The sequence below is a fragment of the Sarcophilus harrisii genome, chromosome 3 (genome assembly GCF_902635505.1).
Source record: "Sarcophilus harrisii chromosome 3, mSarHar1.11, whole genome shotgun sequence".
In the NCBI taxonomy this organism is placed as follows: domain Eukaryota; kingdom Metazoa; phylum Chordata; class Mammalia; order Dasyuromorphia; family Dasyuridae; genus Sarcophilus; species Sarcophilus harrisii.
In genome coordinates, this window is record NC_045428.1 from 413,417,469 (window position 1) to 413,436,402 (window position 18,934).

General features: G+C 36.1%; 1 protein-coding gene across 3 annotated transcripts in view; it reads left to right on the forward strand.

Annotated features, from left to right (window-relative positions):
• Positions 1–2,028: 2,028 nt before the first annotated feature.
• DPP4 (dipeptidyl peptidase 4) overlaps positions 2,029–18,934 on the forward strand; it is a 99,434-nt gene continuing 82,528 nt past the window's right edge. Inside the window, exons 1-3 of one of the 3 annotated variants that reach the window (XM_023499246.2) lie at positions 2,029–2,150; positions 2,600–2,733; positions 3,522–3,606. In XM_023499246.2, the coding sequence (XP_023355014.1) occupies positions 2,728–2,733; positions 3,522–3,606 (91 nt within the window). In that variant the 5' untranslated portion in view covers positions 2,029–2,150; positions 2,600–2,727. The other 2 variants (XM_023499244.2, XR_004233111.1) reach the window with 2 other exon arrangements.

Genomic DNA, 18,934 nt, shown 5'->3' on the forward strand with positions numbered 1-18,934 from the left:
TTTGATTCACAAATCCTGGTCCCTTTGAATTCCAATAGAAGATCCGGACCTGTCCTAGCCCCCTGCGGGATCTGAGCCAACTTTGGGGTCACACCCACAGGCCCCTCTAGCTAAATCTCCCATTATAAAAGGGGCCAAAGTGGGGATCCGGGGACCCTCTCTTTGCAGAGGTCTCAAACATGCCAGCCATGTCAGCACCCTCTGTTCACTGGCCCCTCTGTCCGGTGCCCTTCTTATTTCTACCTTTATGTATCTCCTTACTTCCAAACCCCATAATAAACCTCAATCTAGCTTTTCAGGGAATAAATGCTTTTATTGGGGACTGGTGCCCCTAGTAGACCTCATTTACCGCCGTATCCTTGCGCCAAATCCAATGGGATTGCAGGGGAGCTCCATTTGACTCCCTGTACCCCAAACTTGCCACTAGACCTCAACTAAACTCTAATTTCATTTAGGGACCCCATATCTAGACCTCATCATATACATGGATGATTTTACAGCATTGACAATTGCCAAACCTTTTGTTCCACTTTTTCCTCTCCTTTCCCCCATCCTCTCCCCGAGATGGCAGGTTGACCAAAACATGTTAAATATGTTAAAAATATAAATTAAATACAATTTAAGTATACACGTCCAGTTATTTCGTCCAGTTATTTTGCTGTACAAAAAGAATCGGACTTTGAAATAGTGTACAATTAGCCTGTGAAGGAAATCAAAAATGCAGGCGGACAAAAACAGAGGGATTGGGAATTCTATGTAGTGGTTCATAGTCATCTCCCAGAGTTCTTTCCTGGGTGTAGCTGATTGAATTCATTACTGCTCTATTGGAACTGATTTGGTTCATCTTATTGCTGAAGATGGCCACGTCCATCAGAATTGATCATTATATAGTATTGTTGTTGAAGTATATAATGATCTCCTGGTCCTGCTCATTTCACTCAAGGAGCTTCCATTTTAATAGAAGAGATTACCCATAACATGCTGTTGTCATTTCAGTTTTGTCCAACTCCGCATTTAAAGTTTTCTTTGGGTAAAGATACTAAAGAACTTTGCCTTTTCCAGTTCATTTTACTGATGAGGGACTGAGACTAAGAGGGTTAATTGGCTTGCTCGTGTTCTTAGAACTAGTATGTGGCTGAGGCTGATTTGAACTCAGGAACATAATTCTTGATGGCTCCCAGCCTACAGCTCTATCCACTTTACCGCCTAATACTCTCTACACATTGAGTATACACAAACAACATACAAAAAATAAAATATGGAAATTACTTTTCAAAATTGAATGGACATGTGACCCTATGTGTCTAGGATTGAGTAGTGTCAGCTCACATCTGAAGGTAGGTCTTGGTAGGTCTTGTGAGACAAAAAGGTCTGTCTTGCTCTTTGTGTGTGTGTATGCTAAGGAGTGGGGGTGTAAAGTAGAGTAGGAATGGTTCAGACCTCTGATTGTACAAGTGAAGGTAATTCTGAAGAAACGATTTCTACCATTGCCCATCCTTCTCTGTAGTCCATATTCAACTCTTCTGCAGTAGTCTGGGACATAGAAATCTGGTTTTCAGGTCACTCCTCAGGTAAGTGAAATGCAGAACTCGAATCCAACTGACTCCCATTCTGGCCCTTTATTCAGTAATCTTGACAGTTTCTAGTTACTTTTTTATTACCCTCCAGAAAAAGTTGGACGTTTCCTCTCCTCTCCGACTTCTAATCTCTGCCTTTATCAAGATAAGACCTCCCACAGCCAGCTTCTCAGTTCAATTCAAGTAATCTTTATTAAGTACTTATTATTTGAAAAGCTCTTTTTGTTGACCCTAAAGATGCAAGTCTAGTACTAAGGGCTGCTCCTGCCCCTAAGGGATATGAGGATAAATTGCTTATTCCAGATAAATAAGGTAACTTGTATTTAGAGGATTAAACAGGAAAAGATATTCAGAAAAAGCTTCCTGTTGTTTGGTGCCCTCGTTGCTAATGCTCAAAGAACTGAAGAATTCCCAGAAGCCTAGGTGTGGAGGGAATGGCATTCTACTTATGGGGTGGTGATCCAATTCAAGCTAGATTGTCGAACTTTAAATTCATATAGTTTCTCTAACTCTTCAATGCGCCGGGTTGCCATCCCCTGTTCCCTTTCTAAAGGTGCAGATCTCTTCACTCAGGTAGGGAGAAAAATCTCTTTTTTCATCCAAGCACACGTAAATAGGTATTGGTTCCGGGACTGCCCAAACTAACTCCCGACCCTAAAAGACTTTACCAGGGCCAAGCACCACCTCCAGGCAGAGGGAGGGGCGGGCCAGGAGGTCCCTCACTCGGTATCTGATCCCCTCTCTTTCCTCCAGAGCACACAGCTGGAACCCTCCTTGCGGAAGGTGCAGCCCACGCCTCACCAACAGGGCTCGCCTTGGTGGCCATAAACAGGGCCCCTCCGTCTGTCCCTGGGTGAAGTGAGGTTGGCGGGGAGATGAGGGTAGAGATGAGGGTGGGGTGGGGGCGACCCACAGCTCTCTCCTGTCCCAGCGGCCGCCCAGCTGCGAGTTCCTTGCAACCGCTGGGCGCCGGGACTGAGTTAATCGGAGTCTCAGCCCTTCCTTACTAATGTTTAACCCAGGACTGGGAACTTGGGAACGACCTGTGACACCGCACCCGGAGAAAACGAAAAGCAGAACGCTTCTCACCTCTTAACTTTTGCTTTCTACCTCGGCTCAGGGAAGATCAGCTTGAGGGGTGTTCCCGACGATGAAGGTCAGTAAGCAATGGCATATTGCCTTTATTCAGCTCTTATTTTTTTGGGCATTGTCCTTCCTCTTCATTTAAACTTGTGCGACACGGAACGCTGCACTCAGTTTTCAGGGGATTTATGCCGTCTTTCTAGTAAGATGAGGGAAGGTGCCTGAGAATTTTTTTGCACTCTTGGTTTTTGTCCCAAAGGACTTTTTTTTTTTGGGGGGGGGGAAGTGTAGAATGGGAATGGGGAACACTAGTAATAGAGTTATGTTAGCAAGATAGGAAATGCACACATAGTTTATCATACGTAGTAGTAGGTTTAGAGATAAAAGTTTTGTTTTCATTCAAATATAATACCAAAGAAATAGTTCTTATGTTTTCAAGGATATAAATCATCATTTTCCTAAGTCATAATCACATGCAAACTCTGGCACTAATATTCACAAGTGCATGTCCCACTGGATTATTGTTCATAGTGTGAAGAGAGGATAGCAAGATGAACTGAGGAAGTCCACAAGTCTTACTTTCCATAACAGCTTTGACACTTGTTCCTTGATCTCTCTGGGTCTCAGTTTCCTTGCCTATAAAATATTGGGAATTTAATTTATCTAATTTGAGAAGTTTCATATCTCTTCTAGAGATCATCAACACAAGCCTTCCTACAAACCCCTTTCTCTTCACAATCCCCTCCCTTTCCCCCCCCCCCCCCCCCCCTCCAGGTTTGCACGTGTCCAATTTACAAACAAATGTAGAACTATCAATAATTATATCATTCTAATTTTTGCCATCATTTCCTGTTTTTGCAGACTGTGTGGGGTATCGCAGCGTTGTTGGGGGTAGTTGCAGTCATTATTATAATAACGGTTCCATCTGTTTTGCTGACCAGGAAAAGTAAGTTGAAACCTTAGTCTTTAAAGGGATAAAATGTTGCTCTTTCTCTTCATAATTAAGAAATCAGCGAGGCTTTTGGAGAATTAAACTGGCAGATATTTAAAAATCATTCCAAAAGTTGCACTTTCCACTGGTTGTTAGTTCTTGTAGGACCTTAGTTGCCTACGAAATGCTTAGCTTTTGCACAGCGTGAAATCTAGTGTAGTTTTTGTAACTCTTTGTGGACTGAGTCTTATCAAAACTTTGTATCTCCACTATGTTTAGTACTGGGCTTTGCTACCTGAAAGCACTTAATCTTCGTTGTTAGTACTCCTGAAGCAATTGTTTAATAACTAAGTAACTTCTTTAGAAGGTAAAGTCCTTGAGTGCTGAATATTTTTCCTTGGTGTTTAAAATCGGTCTCTGAAATCTATGAGAATCTTCCCTCATTAAGCACAAAGTGCTTAATACATGCTTGCTGGAATTGATAGTATCATGCTATGCAAGGAAAAATTGCCGTAAAAGAAAATGTCATTGTAAATCCCAATCATAGCTAATTTGCAGTTCTATGAAGAAAGCAGAAGTAATTTCCCCTCCCCCATAAGATTTAAAGAAAAGGGAAGTAATTTAGTTTATTTCAAGGATGCTTGAAATATGAGGTTTTTTTTTTTTTTTTTTTTTTAAGACAAAAGAAAAACATGTTTTTTGGTTGGGAGGGCTGGAAGGAGCTACAGAACGAAGTGAAACAATTTTATCATGTTAATACTGCTTATATGCTGATGTTTAGAATAGTGTATATCCATAGCATTATATAGATATCTGCTCAGTTAAAGCTGTCTTAGCTTTTTTCTGCTTGACTGTTGCTTTAAAATTCAAAAACCAGAATTGAGGTAAGATGCATCATTTGCTCATAAAAAACATTACTTTGAATTTTTTTTTCTTAGTCCAAGACAGGTGATTTTTATCTATGTGCAGCTCTTTCCCTGCCCACCCTTCTCTTTCTCTCTTTGTGTGTGTGTCTTTCTGTCATTCTCTCCCTTCTCTCCCCCTTATCAATATTGACTAGTAAATGCTCAGCAGTGTTTTTAGTCTTAACTTTTGAGTCTATAATCTTAGAGAGCTAAAATACTGAGAAGTTAAGTGAGTTTGGGGATTATATATACTCCCCAACAGTGGGTTATGTATAGGTGTAGTGGATGAGGTATTTGGCTTCCATTAGGGAAAACCTGAGTTTAACCTCTGTGCTTTAGGAAGCTCCCTCAAAGTTATTTAAACCTCCATGTGCCTCAGATTATTCCCTAAAATTTACCATCAAATTCTTGAAGTGGTTCCTTCTGTTCCTAGGATGGAAGGAATATCAGAGGACCCAAACATGTGGAATGTTTACATACAATTTTGCTAGTCATCAGAAAATTTGAAATAAGAGTATCTAAACAACTAGGTGGTCTCAGTTCAGATTCCATAATCATAGTTCAAAATTTTTCTCTGTAGTCCACGTAACTCTCTTAAGATAGTTTCTCATAGTTGTAACTACTATCAAATGGGGTCATACCCACCAAGAAGATTAAAGGCAAAATATCTAATAGGGCAAATCCTATTTACGTTTATTGTATCTCCATCTTAGTTTCTGAGAAGCAGTGTCAGAAAGACATTGATTGTGTTAAGTTCTAAAATAAATCAAAGTTGTGAGTTGAGGAATAAAGTATCTTTAATTGAGATAATAGTGTAGCAAACCTGCCACATTGGGGGATGTCCCATGGATTTTCCCAATTAAAGAGATCCATAAAACTAGTTTTTAGGTGAGGTAACAAGGCCTAATCATGAGACCCCAGTGGCTAGCCCTTGACCATCTGGCTAAGGAAAACCACTTGACTCAGGTTGTTTTTTCCTTTTATGTATTAAATCCTAATGAAGGGGGAAAGACACTACAAGGGTAGCATCCTTCTGGTGGGGCTCTCCCACAGGCAAAATCCCTGGAGTTGGGAGCAGCAAGTAGGGTATAGCTCAGTTTAACCTAATTAAAAGTAAATATTTTAAGATTGGGGATGCAAGGACATAACTGAAATTCTGACATTACAAGGATCATTTTGGGGAGTGACAGTCCTCATTATATTGTTATTAACAAGTTCTATCTTTATATTAACAATTTTTTTTATCAATTATAAACTTTATACAGCAAAGATTGATTTTTTTTTTCCTTTTTTCACTAAGTTAAACTTTATATACTTAAGTGAATAACACAAACGGACCATTGTGGGAGAGAATGATAACTTTCATTGTCCATTTCTGTGAACTGCTACACATTAAACAGGAATATTAATGTACTTTGAGTTTAAAGGAAATATTCAGGATGCTTTCTGGTTTCCAATTCTGTTTTTTGATTAAGGGAGAGGTAGGGGATATAGAGGAGAGCAGAAGAAAAGGGCTCAGGAATACAGTATTTCCATTAGATCAGAAATACTGGACCTAGGCTTTGCTTTAAATAAAAATGTCAGTAGTTACTGAGACTGGAGAGTTATTTCCTGAGAAATTTCCTCTGCATTTTAAATCCAGATTTGAAGGAAGTTACAAAGATACAGAGCAGGAAAAAAATAAAAAAAAATATAAACAATAAACAAAGCTCTGGATTATGTGAAAAGCTAAGCACAAAACAGCTAAGAAGAAGCAATCAGAATGGCTTCTCCCTAGAGAGGTCTGTAGATGTGAAGGTTAAGTTTGCTCACTTGAAGTGCTGACTGGGGCAGGACTGTGTAGGAACAGCTGGAATAGCATGATACAAAGACAAGGAATAAGAGAATACAGAGTTTGTTGTAAACTTTATATAACATGATTTTAATGTTATTTAGTTTTAGAATGAAATTTCCTCGAAGGCAGAAATTATGCATTATCTATACCATCTGCAACATTTAATTTGAGATTTCTTGATTAAAAATCTGCCTCATAAATTTTGGGAGAGTTAGCAGAAAAGTAGCCTTGTATGCCAATTTTTTAATGTCCCTAAAATTCAGAAATATGAATGGGAACCTGGATTCCTACTACAGAAGTCATCTTGAGAAAGGATAACAGCAAACTATCTCATAATGTAGTTTAATTCAAGAAAATTAATTTAATTAGAAATGTTATTGATATGTTTTATTTTTAAATGACCATCATTTTCCATTATATCTCTTCTCATATATCCAATGAGCTACCTTTGCTAACAAAGAATTAAACAGTAGTTAAAGAAAACCAAGACAAGTTTGTAACTGCCCACTGAGCTTGAGCTCTTTTACAGTGTTTGGTATTGATAGTCTGCCACCTCTGCAAAAAAAGAAGGCAAGGATGGACATTTTCTTATTTCGGGGCCAACCTTGGTCACCCATTATAATTACTCAACATTCAATTTCTTTCCTCTTTTTTCTATCCATTTCCACATTTATATAAAGCACCTATTATAAGTAAAACACTATAGTAGATCTTATGCTTATAGGTCACTTGTTTACAAGGGTAAATAAATTGTTTTATCCTAATTTTGATATCACATAGTTGTCAATAAACATGTCCTATTTCTTATATTTTCTGTACTTTAGTGTTCTGTTTCCTTAAAAACTTTTATAATTTCTCAATTTGAATAGGGAAACTGATGACCAAGATCTTCTTGGTATCAATAAGAAAAATTTATATGAAGAATAAAATTAGAGAAAAGCAAACCAAACCAAAAAGGAAAAAAGTGATAGGACTTTTGAGGTTTATTTTAGCACATCCAGGAGGGCAATTTAAATTTAAAAAAATCTGTTAAATAAGTTCTTTGTAATTTTCAGAAGTTTTCTTTCTTTCTTTCTTTCTTTCTTTCTTTCTTTTTTTTTTTTAAGACAAAATAGATGTATGCAGTCCTTCACAGATTAGTTATTTGACTGCAGTGATGGTAAAATCATTGGCTTGAGTTCTCTATACCCATTTGGCTGTGTGTCCTTCACACACATCAACTATTCATTTTGCACAAATGTATTTCTCCCCTCTCCTCCCCAAGACTTCAGGTGAAAGTCTGTGGTTATTCACTTGGGGGAAAAAAACTGCCAGAAAAAGAACTTTACAAACATCCTTCACTGGTTATATTCAAACAGCTGAACTTAAGGAGGAAGAATCAGCAAAAATGAACTGAAAAAGTATGAAAACTATAAGTGGAGGTCACATAACTGGGGTGACTCTTTGTGTATGTTTTCTAACTTTATCTGGGCCCTCATTAATGCAAAGCATTTTTCTATTCTCCCATGGAAACCTCTCTGCCCTTCATAACTTCCCTTCCCTTTTTGCCCACGTACCCTATGTACCTTGAGCTCCCTTTTTTAATGACAATAGCTACTATTTATAAAGCCTTTTAAGGTTTACAAAGTACTTTTGCATACATTATCTTGTTTGATCCTAATGGGAATCCTGTCTAATGTGTACTATTATTCCCTTTTTATAGATGTTGAGGGTCTTGCTGAGAGAGGATTTGAACTCCAGGTCTTTTAGATTGCCAAATCCTGCAGTCAGTTTACCATGTCATCCAGCTGCCTTCTCCCATTCTTTGCCGTTCTCTTCAACTGAATGCTTTTCAATTATGCCCAACTTCATTTTTTGATATGAGATGACTCTTACACAGAGAAGCCCTTGATCCCATAATTTCTCATCTTCTGCAGGACATTGCAACTTGAATCATCCCATCTCTTTAATATGAAGCTTTCAAGCATGGCCAAATTTCTTCTTAAATTTTTTCAATTAGCCCTTAACTATCATCTGCTTAAGCTCTCTACTTCTCTATCTTTGAGCAGAAAAATTGCTCATGAGTTAAAAGTGAAAGAGATCATGGGAAAGATTTAAATCTTATTGTCAAGGACAAAATTTATCCACATATAAGAGCCTTATTTGGCTCTATTTTATAATATTTATTTAAGTGACTATCACAAAGGAGGGGCAGTGTAATGTAATTGACCTCAGAAATAGGTAGACATTTCTGACATAATATCTAACCTTTATTTGGTATGGTTTTCAAAATATTTCACATATGTTCTCATTTGATTTCAGAAGTTCCTGAACAAGTTATTTACTCTTATTGACACTAATATACAATAGGTGTTGATTTGCATTAACAAGAGATTTTCCTCATACTTTTGAATCTTATAATTCCAATCCAAAAAAATTAATACTAATATTTGTTGTTAATCAGAGCAACCATTATTAAGTGCTCATGATATGCAGATTAAAATGCTAGGAATTAGGGGAAAGTATAGCTTTTCCTCTTAAGAAATTCAAATTTTAGCCTGAGAAATAAGACACCAACTTGGATAATCTGAGCAATGGAGCAGAGACATAAAGGTGAAATGCACATTTGGAGACAAGGTGATGTTATCTAGGGTTGGCTGAAATGTGGACTGGAAGGCTTTGGAGATCTGCAGTTTGAGATAAGATAAAACAAGATAAGAGGAGAGTGGTGCTAGGTTGTGAAATAGAAGGAAAACTTAGGGATTTTAACTTTTTAATGTCAATGTCAATGAGAGCAATTTTTTTATTTTAAAGTAAAAGAATAAGATAACCAGATCTATGTGTGTAAAAAAATTAATCTAGTTATTGTAGAAGAAGGATAGATTGAAGAGAAAGAAGAATGGAAGTAGTGAGACCAATAAGAAGGTTATTGGAAAAAAAAAAAATCTTGACTTAGTGATATTGAGGATCAAACTAGAGTGGTGCCATTGGCAATAGTATCATAAAGTTTGAATTTGGAGAGATTTTGGAAATAATTTAATTCAAGTCTTTCATTTTTATAGAGGAAGCAACTCAAGTTAGAGAAGTCATGTGATTTCTAAATCCCAGGAAGTTAAGTCCAAGCCCTTACAGTTGAACCAGAGTCTTTTGACCCAGATCTAGCACTTTTTCTGTTCTTGGAAATGGTAAAACCTAGTAATTGATGGGTTGTGAGCTTAGGTTATCTGTTCCACCTCCACCCTCCCACACTTGACATTTTTTTTTTTTAACTGATGAGGAAATAGGTCCATAGATTCATATTCACACAGATAATAGGAAGTAACAAAGGACTTTGACATCATGTCCTTTGATTTTATAGCTCAATCCTAAGATCATAAATTTTAGAATTACAAGGCACCTTAGACGGCACTGAATCTGGCACCTTCATTTTAACAGATAAGCTCACTGAGGCACAGAGTTGTTAAATGACTATTTTTGGCTTACTTAATAAGTATATAAAGAATGATTTGAACCCAGGACTTCTTGACTTTAAATTCAGTGTTCTGTCCACTACACCACTGTAGCTTATTCAGTTGTCTTTTTCATTGTACTATATACCATGCTGATCTGTGTTTCACTGCTGGACCTAGATGATTCTGGAAGGGAAAGTGAGGCAGATGACCTTGCACAGTCCTCTCTCACTTAAATCCAGTTCATTTGCATGTTATGGCATCACTCCTGATGTCATGGTCTTCAAGAATGAAGGACAAACAACAGCTGCCTCTTTTGCAGGAAATAATCTCGTTTACAGACTTGTGAGACCATGTGAATGGTGGTGCTTTACAAAGAAGTGGAAAAATCTGAAGTAGGCATAACTTTTTCGGAAAAAGAATAAGCTGAAATATCAAGATTGAGATGCTCAGAAGAAAGTACAAATATGGATTCTGGAGCTTATAAAATGGATCAGAAGAAGAGTTAAAGAGACAGCATGAGCTGCATAGTGTTGGTAATTGAAACTGGTAGTTAAATGAGATTGCCTTGGGAAGAGAGATTCTTTAGGAATACCCATCTTCAGAAAAGGGAAAAAATTAGGAGCATGAAAGGGAACATTGGAAAAGAAAGAAAAAAAGATTGTGCTGTCTAAAATTTAGGGAGAAAATTATCTTCTTAAAAGTTTAAGGAGCATATCTAAAAGAAGAGAATGGTCAGTAGTATAAAAAAGTTATGGAGAGGTAAATAAGAATAAGAACTGAAAAGAAGCCATTGGATGTGGTCATTGTTGTTCAGTCATTTTTCAGTCATATCCAGCTCTTCATGATCCCATTTTGGGGTTTTCTTGCCAGAGAAACTGAAAAGATTTGCCATTTCCTTCTTTAGCTCATTTTACAGAGGAGGAAATGGAGGTAAACAGATAAAAGTGACTTGCCTAGGGTCACACAGCTAATAAGTGTCAGAAGCTGGATTTGAACTCAGGAAGGAGGCCTTCTGACTCCAGGGCCAGCACTCTGTGCACTATGGAACCACCTCGCTGTTGATATGTATTCATTTCATTTTAGAGAGAGATGGAAAATGTTGAGGAAGTTGATAGCAAGAAATTGGAAGCCTTTGGATATAGACAACTTCAACAAATTTAATAGTGAAGGAGAAGAAAGGTGGAATCTCATAAACTTTAAAGGTTAAGAAAAAACTCTTAGGTTTGGGGAGGTTGATAGGAAAAAAATGATGAAAAGGGAGAGATTGTAAATGATTGAATGTCCTCAGCTAAGGGCAGTTAAATGACAAGCCACTGGGCCTGGAGTCAGGAAGACTTGAGTTCAAATTAGTCTTCAGACTTACTTGATCATGTATGACCCTGGGCAAATCACCTTGACCCTATTTGCTTCTATTTCCTCATCTGTAAAATGAGCTGGAGAAGGAAATGGAAGACTACTGCAATATCTGACTACTCCAATATCTGCCAAGAAAACTCAGTGGAATCATCAAGAATAGAACAACAAATTCTCAACAAGAGAAGTGATAATCCTGCTATACTCTTGCCACATCTGGATATATTTGGAGTATTATATAGAGCTTTGGCTCTAGGCAAACTACATACTCTCCCCTCAACAAATTCATAATCTCATGGAAGAAGAAGAAATGCATAAAAAGAAGTCCTGGAGCTGGGTTATGACCTGAGGAAGACTGAGTTACAGAGCCAATTTCATTTTTTTTTTCCTAAGGAGGCAATTGGGGTTAAGTTACTTGCCCAGGGTCAAACAGCTAGGAAGTGTTAAATATCTGAGGTCAGATTTGAACTCCGGTCCTCCTGACTTAAGGACTGATGTTCTATCCACTTCTCCACCTAGCTGCCCAATCCAATTTCATCTTGAAAGATGATGAGTTTTCTGGAGATCATGTAAGTCTAGGAAACTAAAAAAACTAAAGAGACTAGATGATAGTTCATTTACACATCACTTTTAAAGTTTGCAAAGTGTTTTATTATAAAATATGTCATTTTATCCTCAAGACAATCCTGGGAAATAGATGTTATTATTTTCCCCATTTTATACATGAGAAAACTGAGGCAGATAAAAGGTAAGTGATTTTCTCAGGGTCATAATAGCTAGTAAATATCTGAGACTCAATTTGGACTTAAGTGTTTCCTACTCTTAAGTGCATCAGGACAAAGACATGCAGGAAGGCATATTATTTAAAGAACTGCAAAGTTTGTTTCATTTTTTTAAACTAAAACATTTTAATCTCACTATTCATTTCCCCAAATTTTAACCAAAAATACAGCCCCTCCCCCATAAAGTTGTTTTCAACACATAGTCTGACAAAACAAATTTCCACATGAATATGTCAGACAATGTATGAGACTACATTTAAAGCTCATTATATCATAAATGTTGAGTTTTATTTTCCTTCTTTTGGATTCTTGATTTCTTCCTTGAATCATCACAATATTACAAGTAATTTCAGCAGCCAAAAAACTCTTAAGAACTGGAAGGATTAGTAAAGGCTTCATACTGGGGTGAAGACTGAGCTGTGTACTGATTTGGAGGAAGCCAAAGAAGGTCTGGGATGGACTCTAGCTGAGCAGTTGCCATTCTAGAACCATTAACAGTGTCTGTCTTATTGAAGATAGTTAACATTTTTGCTGTTCTTATTCAGTTGTTTTTCAGTCCTGTCTGACTGTGACCTCATTTGACCTCTTTTGGGTTTGTTTTTTTGACAAAAATACTAAGAGTCCTTGCCATTTCCTTCTCTAGCTCATTTTAGAGGATGAGAAACTGAGGCATATAGTTTAAACTTCTGAAAAGAAGTATTCCTGACTCCAGGACCAGTGCTCTATCCACTGCACTCAAGGTTTTTCTTGCATAATACTCAGTGTTCAGTAAAAGCTTGTTTAATGATTGATGTTGAATTGCTTTTGATTTTTGACTGATTTTTTTCTTAGTGGACCTGTGGTATAGTTTGCTCACATAATTCAAAACAAGGAAGTATCATGACTCAAACTGATTGAGGATTTATTTTAGGAAATGCCTTAATGGTAGATTCTTTGAGTTAATAGTTAATTGTCACTGTATACCTTAATGTTAATACATTTTTATATCTGTAAATGAATGTCTTGTAGAATGTTTGACCTTTGGGTTTTACAGTTCATTCTGACACAAGCATAAGATTTAACAAGAGTGAAGTTTGGCCTGTACTTAGAATCATGAGTTAGCAATTCTGCTGCATTATTCTCTAGGTACCAAATTAAAATTGTCATCTTTCTGGCTTACATGAACATCAGCTTCTTTGGTTTTAAAATATAAGCCATATTGCTTACCTAGGAAATTACTTATGTTGATAGTACATGATTCTTTATTAAACAGTTCACTGAGCAAAACTGCTTTCTATAGGAAGAAACAAATAGGATATAATATGTTTAGAAGAATTGCACATTTAACATATTGGATTACTTGCTTTCTAGGGGAGGGGAATGGGAGAAAGCAGAGAGAAATATTTGAAACACAAGATTTTGCCACAGTGAATGCTGAAACTATTTTTTGCATATATTTTGAAAATAAAAAGCCATTATCCAAAAAAAAAAAACAAAGGAAAAACCAAAAAAATTAGGATTTGAATCAGAAGATCTGAGGTTGCATCGGAGCTATGTTAAGCTGTTTGATCTTGGTCAGGTCACTTAACTTGATCCTCCTAGCTGAATAATTGTGTATGTGTTAAGAGTTATACTATCTAGCATATAAGATTATTTTGAGTATCATAAAAGTGTTTTTAACTCTTTTATTTTCATTAAATTTTTAAAATAGTATTTTATTTTGGCAAATACATGTAAAGATGGTTTTCAACATTCATTTTTGTAAAACTTTGTTTCAGATTTTTCTCCCTCCCTCCCAAGACAGCATACAATCTGATATAGGTTAAATATGTGCAATCATATTAAACATATTTCCATATTGACTTATGTTGTGAAAGAGAAAATGGAAAATAATGAACAACAACAACAAAAAAAAAAACAGGAAAAAAACCCAACAAAGAGAGAAAATATTCTGCTTCAATATGTATTCAGACTCCATAGTTCCTTCTTTGGAAGGGGATAGCATTTTCTAAAATCTTTTGAAATTATCTTAGATCATTGTGTTATTGAGAAGAGCTAAGTCTGTCATAGCTAATCATCATAAAAGGTTACTGTTACTATGTATAATGTTCTCTTCATTTTGCTTACTTCACCTTGCATCATGATGTTCATGTAAGTCTGTCCAAGTTTTTGTGAAATCTCTCAGCTCATCATTTCTTGTAGCACAATAATAGACTAAGGTAAATACCCAGTATATGTAGTATTACAAAGGAAAGCAACTATATTCAAATAAAAATGAATCTTCCCTCACTTAAGTTCTTAGACCTTCTGAAGTCTATTCATGGACTCCAGGTTGAGATTATAGGAACATCAAAGGCTATTTAGTTCAGTTCATTCATAGAAGTTTGTAGAAGGCTCAGAAGAAAGTGCTTAGCCTAGAGTAAGAAAGACGATTTCAATCTGGTTTAAACATCTGTTAGCTGATTGTGGGCATTTATATCTATTTGCCACAGTCCCCATCAGGTGTAAAATGGAAAATGATAATAAGACTTACTTCCCAGGATTGTTGTGATAATTAGATGAGATAGTACAATTCACTTTGCACAGTGCCTGTCACATAGCAGGCATTTAATAAATGTTTGCTTCTTTCCTTCCTCATTTTATAGTTGAGAAAACAGGTCCTCTCAGACAATAATCAGTTGGATTTGAATCATGGTTTTCTGACTTCAAAGAGAGTGTTCTTTCCATTGTCCCACAGAGAGGAATAAAAATGTTCTTAAGAGTTCAGAGGATTATTTCTGATTAGGGAAATCTGGGAAAATTACATAGATAAATAAGATGATATTTGACCTGGCCATTCGGGTTGTTGGGAAGATGTTATCCTAAATAAGACGATTTTAATTAGCTGTGACATCAGGCATGTCACTTAACCCTGTTTACCCTCAGTTCCTCATTTGTAAAATGAGCTGGAAAAGGAAATGGCAAACCACTCTAATATCTCTGCAAAAGCAAAACCAAACCAAACCCAAAATGGGGTTGTGAAAAGTAGAACATGATTTTAAATAATGACTGAATAACAAGATCTGTGAAGCCCCAAGTTGTCTGATTTGGGTTAGATTAGAGGGGAGTGTAATGTAAGATAAGTCTGGAAAGTAGAGGGTAGCTTGAGTGTAGGAATTTGAATGCCACAAGTTTGATTAGGGAGGTAGATAAAGTCCCTTTTTGTACTGTTTTTGAATGAAAAGTGATCACAACTTGAAAATTATTCTGGTAGCAATGAGAAAGAATGGGGAGAAACTATATAGTGAAATAAATGATTGGGCTAGACTTATTAATAAGACCCAAAACTAGCATGGCATGAGTATAAATAAAAAGAACAAGACGAAGGAGATAGAAAGGGCAGAACTTGATAAGATATGACACAGGAAGGAGAAGTAAGAATCAAAGGTTCAGGGATGTGTGAATGGTACCGCCACCAATAGAAACAAGGACATAAAGAGGAGGAAGTGGTTTTGTGGTGAAGGTAATTATTTCAGTTTTGGGACGTGTTGAATGTGAGATGTTTGTAGGACACCCAGGTGGAAATATCTCATAGGCAAATAGAAATGATGGTTTAGGACTCAGAAATGGAGTTGGAGATTATGGGTGAAGGTTGAAGTTGGAATTGGAGTGAAAGATGGGACTATAGAATTGGTTATTATTCAAACAGTAAAGATTTATATTAGGCCCTTGCTAGGTGCCAGGCATTCCCTAAGGATATAAAAGAGGGAAAAGAAAATAGCTCAAGGGCTTACAATCTGGCAATAGGGACCTTGTGGAAGTCAGTCTTCTAAGTCAGCCTTTTCATTATATGGCTAAGGAAAATGAGTGATTTTTCCAAGTTCATCAGAGGTAGAATTCAAATCCGTGATTTTTTTCTGCAGAACAAACATACTTTCCATTTGCTGTATTTAGCTGTATATTCCCAAACTGGGAATAATATTTGGATTGAGAGACAAACCTGTTACCATAATTGACCCCTTTAGTACTTCTAGAACTTTACCTAACTAATATTATTTATTTATTCTTTGTCTGGGAATGGGGGGTTGGGAAGGATGTGGTGATGATGGGTCAGAGAGAAGTGATAAGTAGGGTAGCAGAGGGAAGAAAGTATCACTGAAGCACCTTAAAAAAATGCCCAGGAGGGAAAAGGCAAATAAGAAAACAAGCAAAACAGTTTTGAAAGTTTTAATTGCTGATGTTTTTAGGTCATTCCAGTCATGTCCTACTCTTTGTGATTCCACTTAAGAGCATTTTTTTTTTCAAAGATACTGGAGTGGTTTGTCATTTCCTTCTAGCTCATTTTATAGATGAAGAAATAGGCAGTATTATGAGTTCACACTCTGAAAACCGAGTCTTCCTGACTCCAGACTGCACTTTATTCACTGAGTCACCCAGCTGCTCCTTGAGAGTTACATGATGAATTTATATAGACCAAGTGTCTATGTATGTGAGTCTTAGAAAAGGGAAATGATTTGACTTGTGTCATGTAGCTAGTTAATAACAGATTTTGTAAAACCCAAGTTGTCTGAATGACTAGATTATATTATGGAGGAGGTAGGCAGTATAAGATAAGTTTAGAAAGTAGATAGTTGCTTGAGTGTGAAAAAATATATAGTTAATTGATGTCCTTTTGTTTTTGAAGAGGACCAAAATGACATCACTATATTAGAGTTGAGTTACATGTGTCCAACGATGGCTGATCAGACCAATATGAGCTTGAAAAGCTCCACCATAGGTCAGGCTTAAATAGTCCATGTGAACATTTGAGATAGAATCTCTAGATTTGCATACCTCATGTTTCTTTTGAACTATTTCAGTTCTGCTATGCCCATAGAGCACAGCACCTTCTCTGAGAGCACAGCGTACTGAGTGGTCCTGCACCAGTGTCTCTCATGTTTCACAATTCCAGAGTTCTTCAGAGAGATTTTGAGAGTGTCCTTGTAACTTTTTCTAATCATCATGTGAATACTTGCCTTATGTAAGATCTCCATGAAATAGGTTTGTTTGTTTGTTTGTTTTTTAGCAAATGTTTGTCTGAGATTTGAACAATATGACTAGTCCAATAGAATCGCACTTCCTGTGGTAGACAATATATGTACTATGTGTGTGTGCATATATATATATATGTAATTATGTGTGTATGAATTGGTGTATTAGTGAACCTGTGAATGGATGTAACTACTCTGGAAAGCAAGTTAATACAAGTTAATAATCAGTGTTAGCTCTTTAACTCAACTGTACCATTGCTAAGGCTGTGTCCAAAAAAAAAAATAAGAAAAGATTCTATGTATTTAATGTTTTTAAAACATTTATAAAACATATATTTAAAAACGTTAATAGCAGTTCCTTTTTATATAATAGCCTTTTATTTTTATGCATGCAAAGATAGTTTTCAACATTTACTCTTGCAAAATCTTGTGTTCCAAATTTTTCTTCCTCCCTTCCCCCATTCTTTCCCCACAGAAGTAATCCAATTAAGTTAAACATGTAGCAAATTTTTGTGGTGACTAAAAAATTGGAAACTAAAGGGATGCTTATCAAGGAATGATTAAATAATGCATTATAAGAAAGAGGAAATAAATAATTTTAGAGATGTGAAAAACTTATATGAATTGATTATATGAATTGACATAGAAGGAAGCAAACCACTAGAAGAACATTTTGTACTTCAATCTCAATATTGTAGAAAAGAAACTAATAAAGTGAAGAATGAATAAGAATCAGGAGAACAATTTACACAATGATAAAACCATTATAAAGACAAACTTTTGAAAGCTGGTAATAGGTGTGTTTAGTACAAGCACTATCCATGATTACAGAGGCTCAATGATGAAACATACAATCCACCTCCTGATGGAGATGTGAGAAATTCAGGGCACAGAATGTGATACAGATAGTTTTATTTATAGCCATTGAAGGAATGTTTTGCTTGACTTGGCATATTTGTTACAAGGACTTTGTTTTTCTTTTTACTCTCTTTTTTAATGAGATGGGAGGTGGGAGGTAGAGAAAAACAATTAAAAATAAGAGAAGGTGGAGGGGTAGTCCAGATGTAGAATATTGCATGCCCTTTTGAATGAGGTTACTATTTTTTTAATTAGTTGCTTTAGTTTATTATAAAAGAGATCTGTTATGGAAAAAAATTACACATCAATATAACTTTAAAAAAAAAGTAAGACATACATAGATCAAAATCCACATTTTCAGTACAATCTTATGTATATGAAAACGAGTTCTAAAACTAGTCACATATCTATATTGCATAATACTGTGTTCTACTCTGATTCACTTTCTGTTACAGCATTTTTTCAGTTGTTAATATGATGTTTTGTGTTCCTATGTTATCTCATGTTTATGTTGACTCCTTAATTAAAATTTAAGGGCAGTAACTATTTATATTTTTTCTAACATGTCTTTCACTAAACTACTACACAGTAACTGTGTATAATCAGTGTTCAATAAATATAAAGTATGTGATAAAGAAAAAAATACTTAGCAATTTCTTTTGTTTTCATCTGCTCTTTAACTCATACTAGTCTCTTAAGGCAGAAGTTCTTAAAATCTTTTTTGTGTGTCATGGTGAAGCTTATGGATTTCGTAAAATAAGGTTTTTAAATTTATAAAATGAAAACATGCGATTACAAAGGTTAATGAAAAATAGGAGCATCAATCCTTGAAATCATAAGTCCCTGGTTAAGAACCCTGCTATAGGTTAAGAGTTCTCTCATGTAGGACTACTAAGTAAGCATATTCCATCAAAAGTGGTAACACCTTATTAATTTGTGGTGACTTTGAGAACACAATAATCATAACCCTCTATTGAATGGGGAGCTATACTTGTAAAGACTTTAAAATCTATATGATAAAATGCTCTTGAGGGTAAACAGTGCCCTCTTATGTATCTTCTACCATCAGAACACAGTGACACTCAGAGGGAGGGCAATCCTCTGAAGGACACAAGATCGCAAAACCTGGTTGTCTTACTATGTCTAGTCAAGAATCCTATTTGCTTTGTCCATTTGGCTTTGCAATTGTATA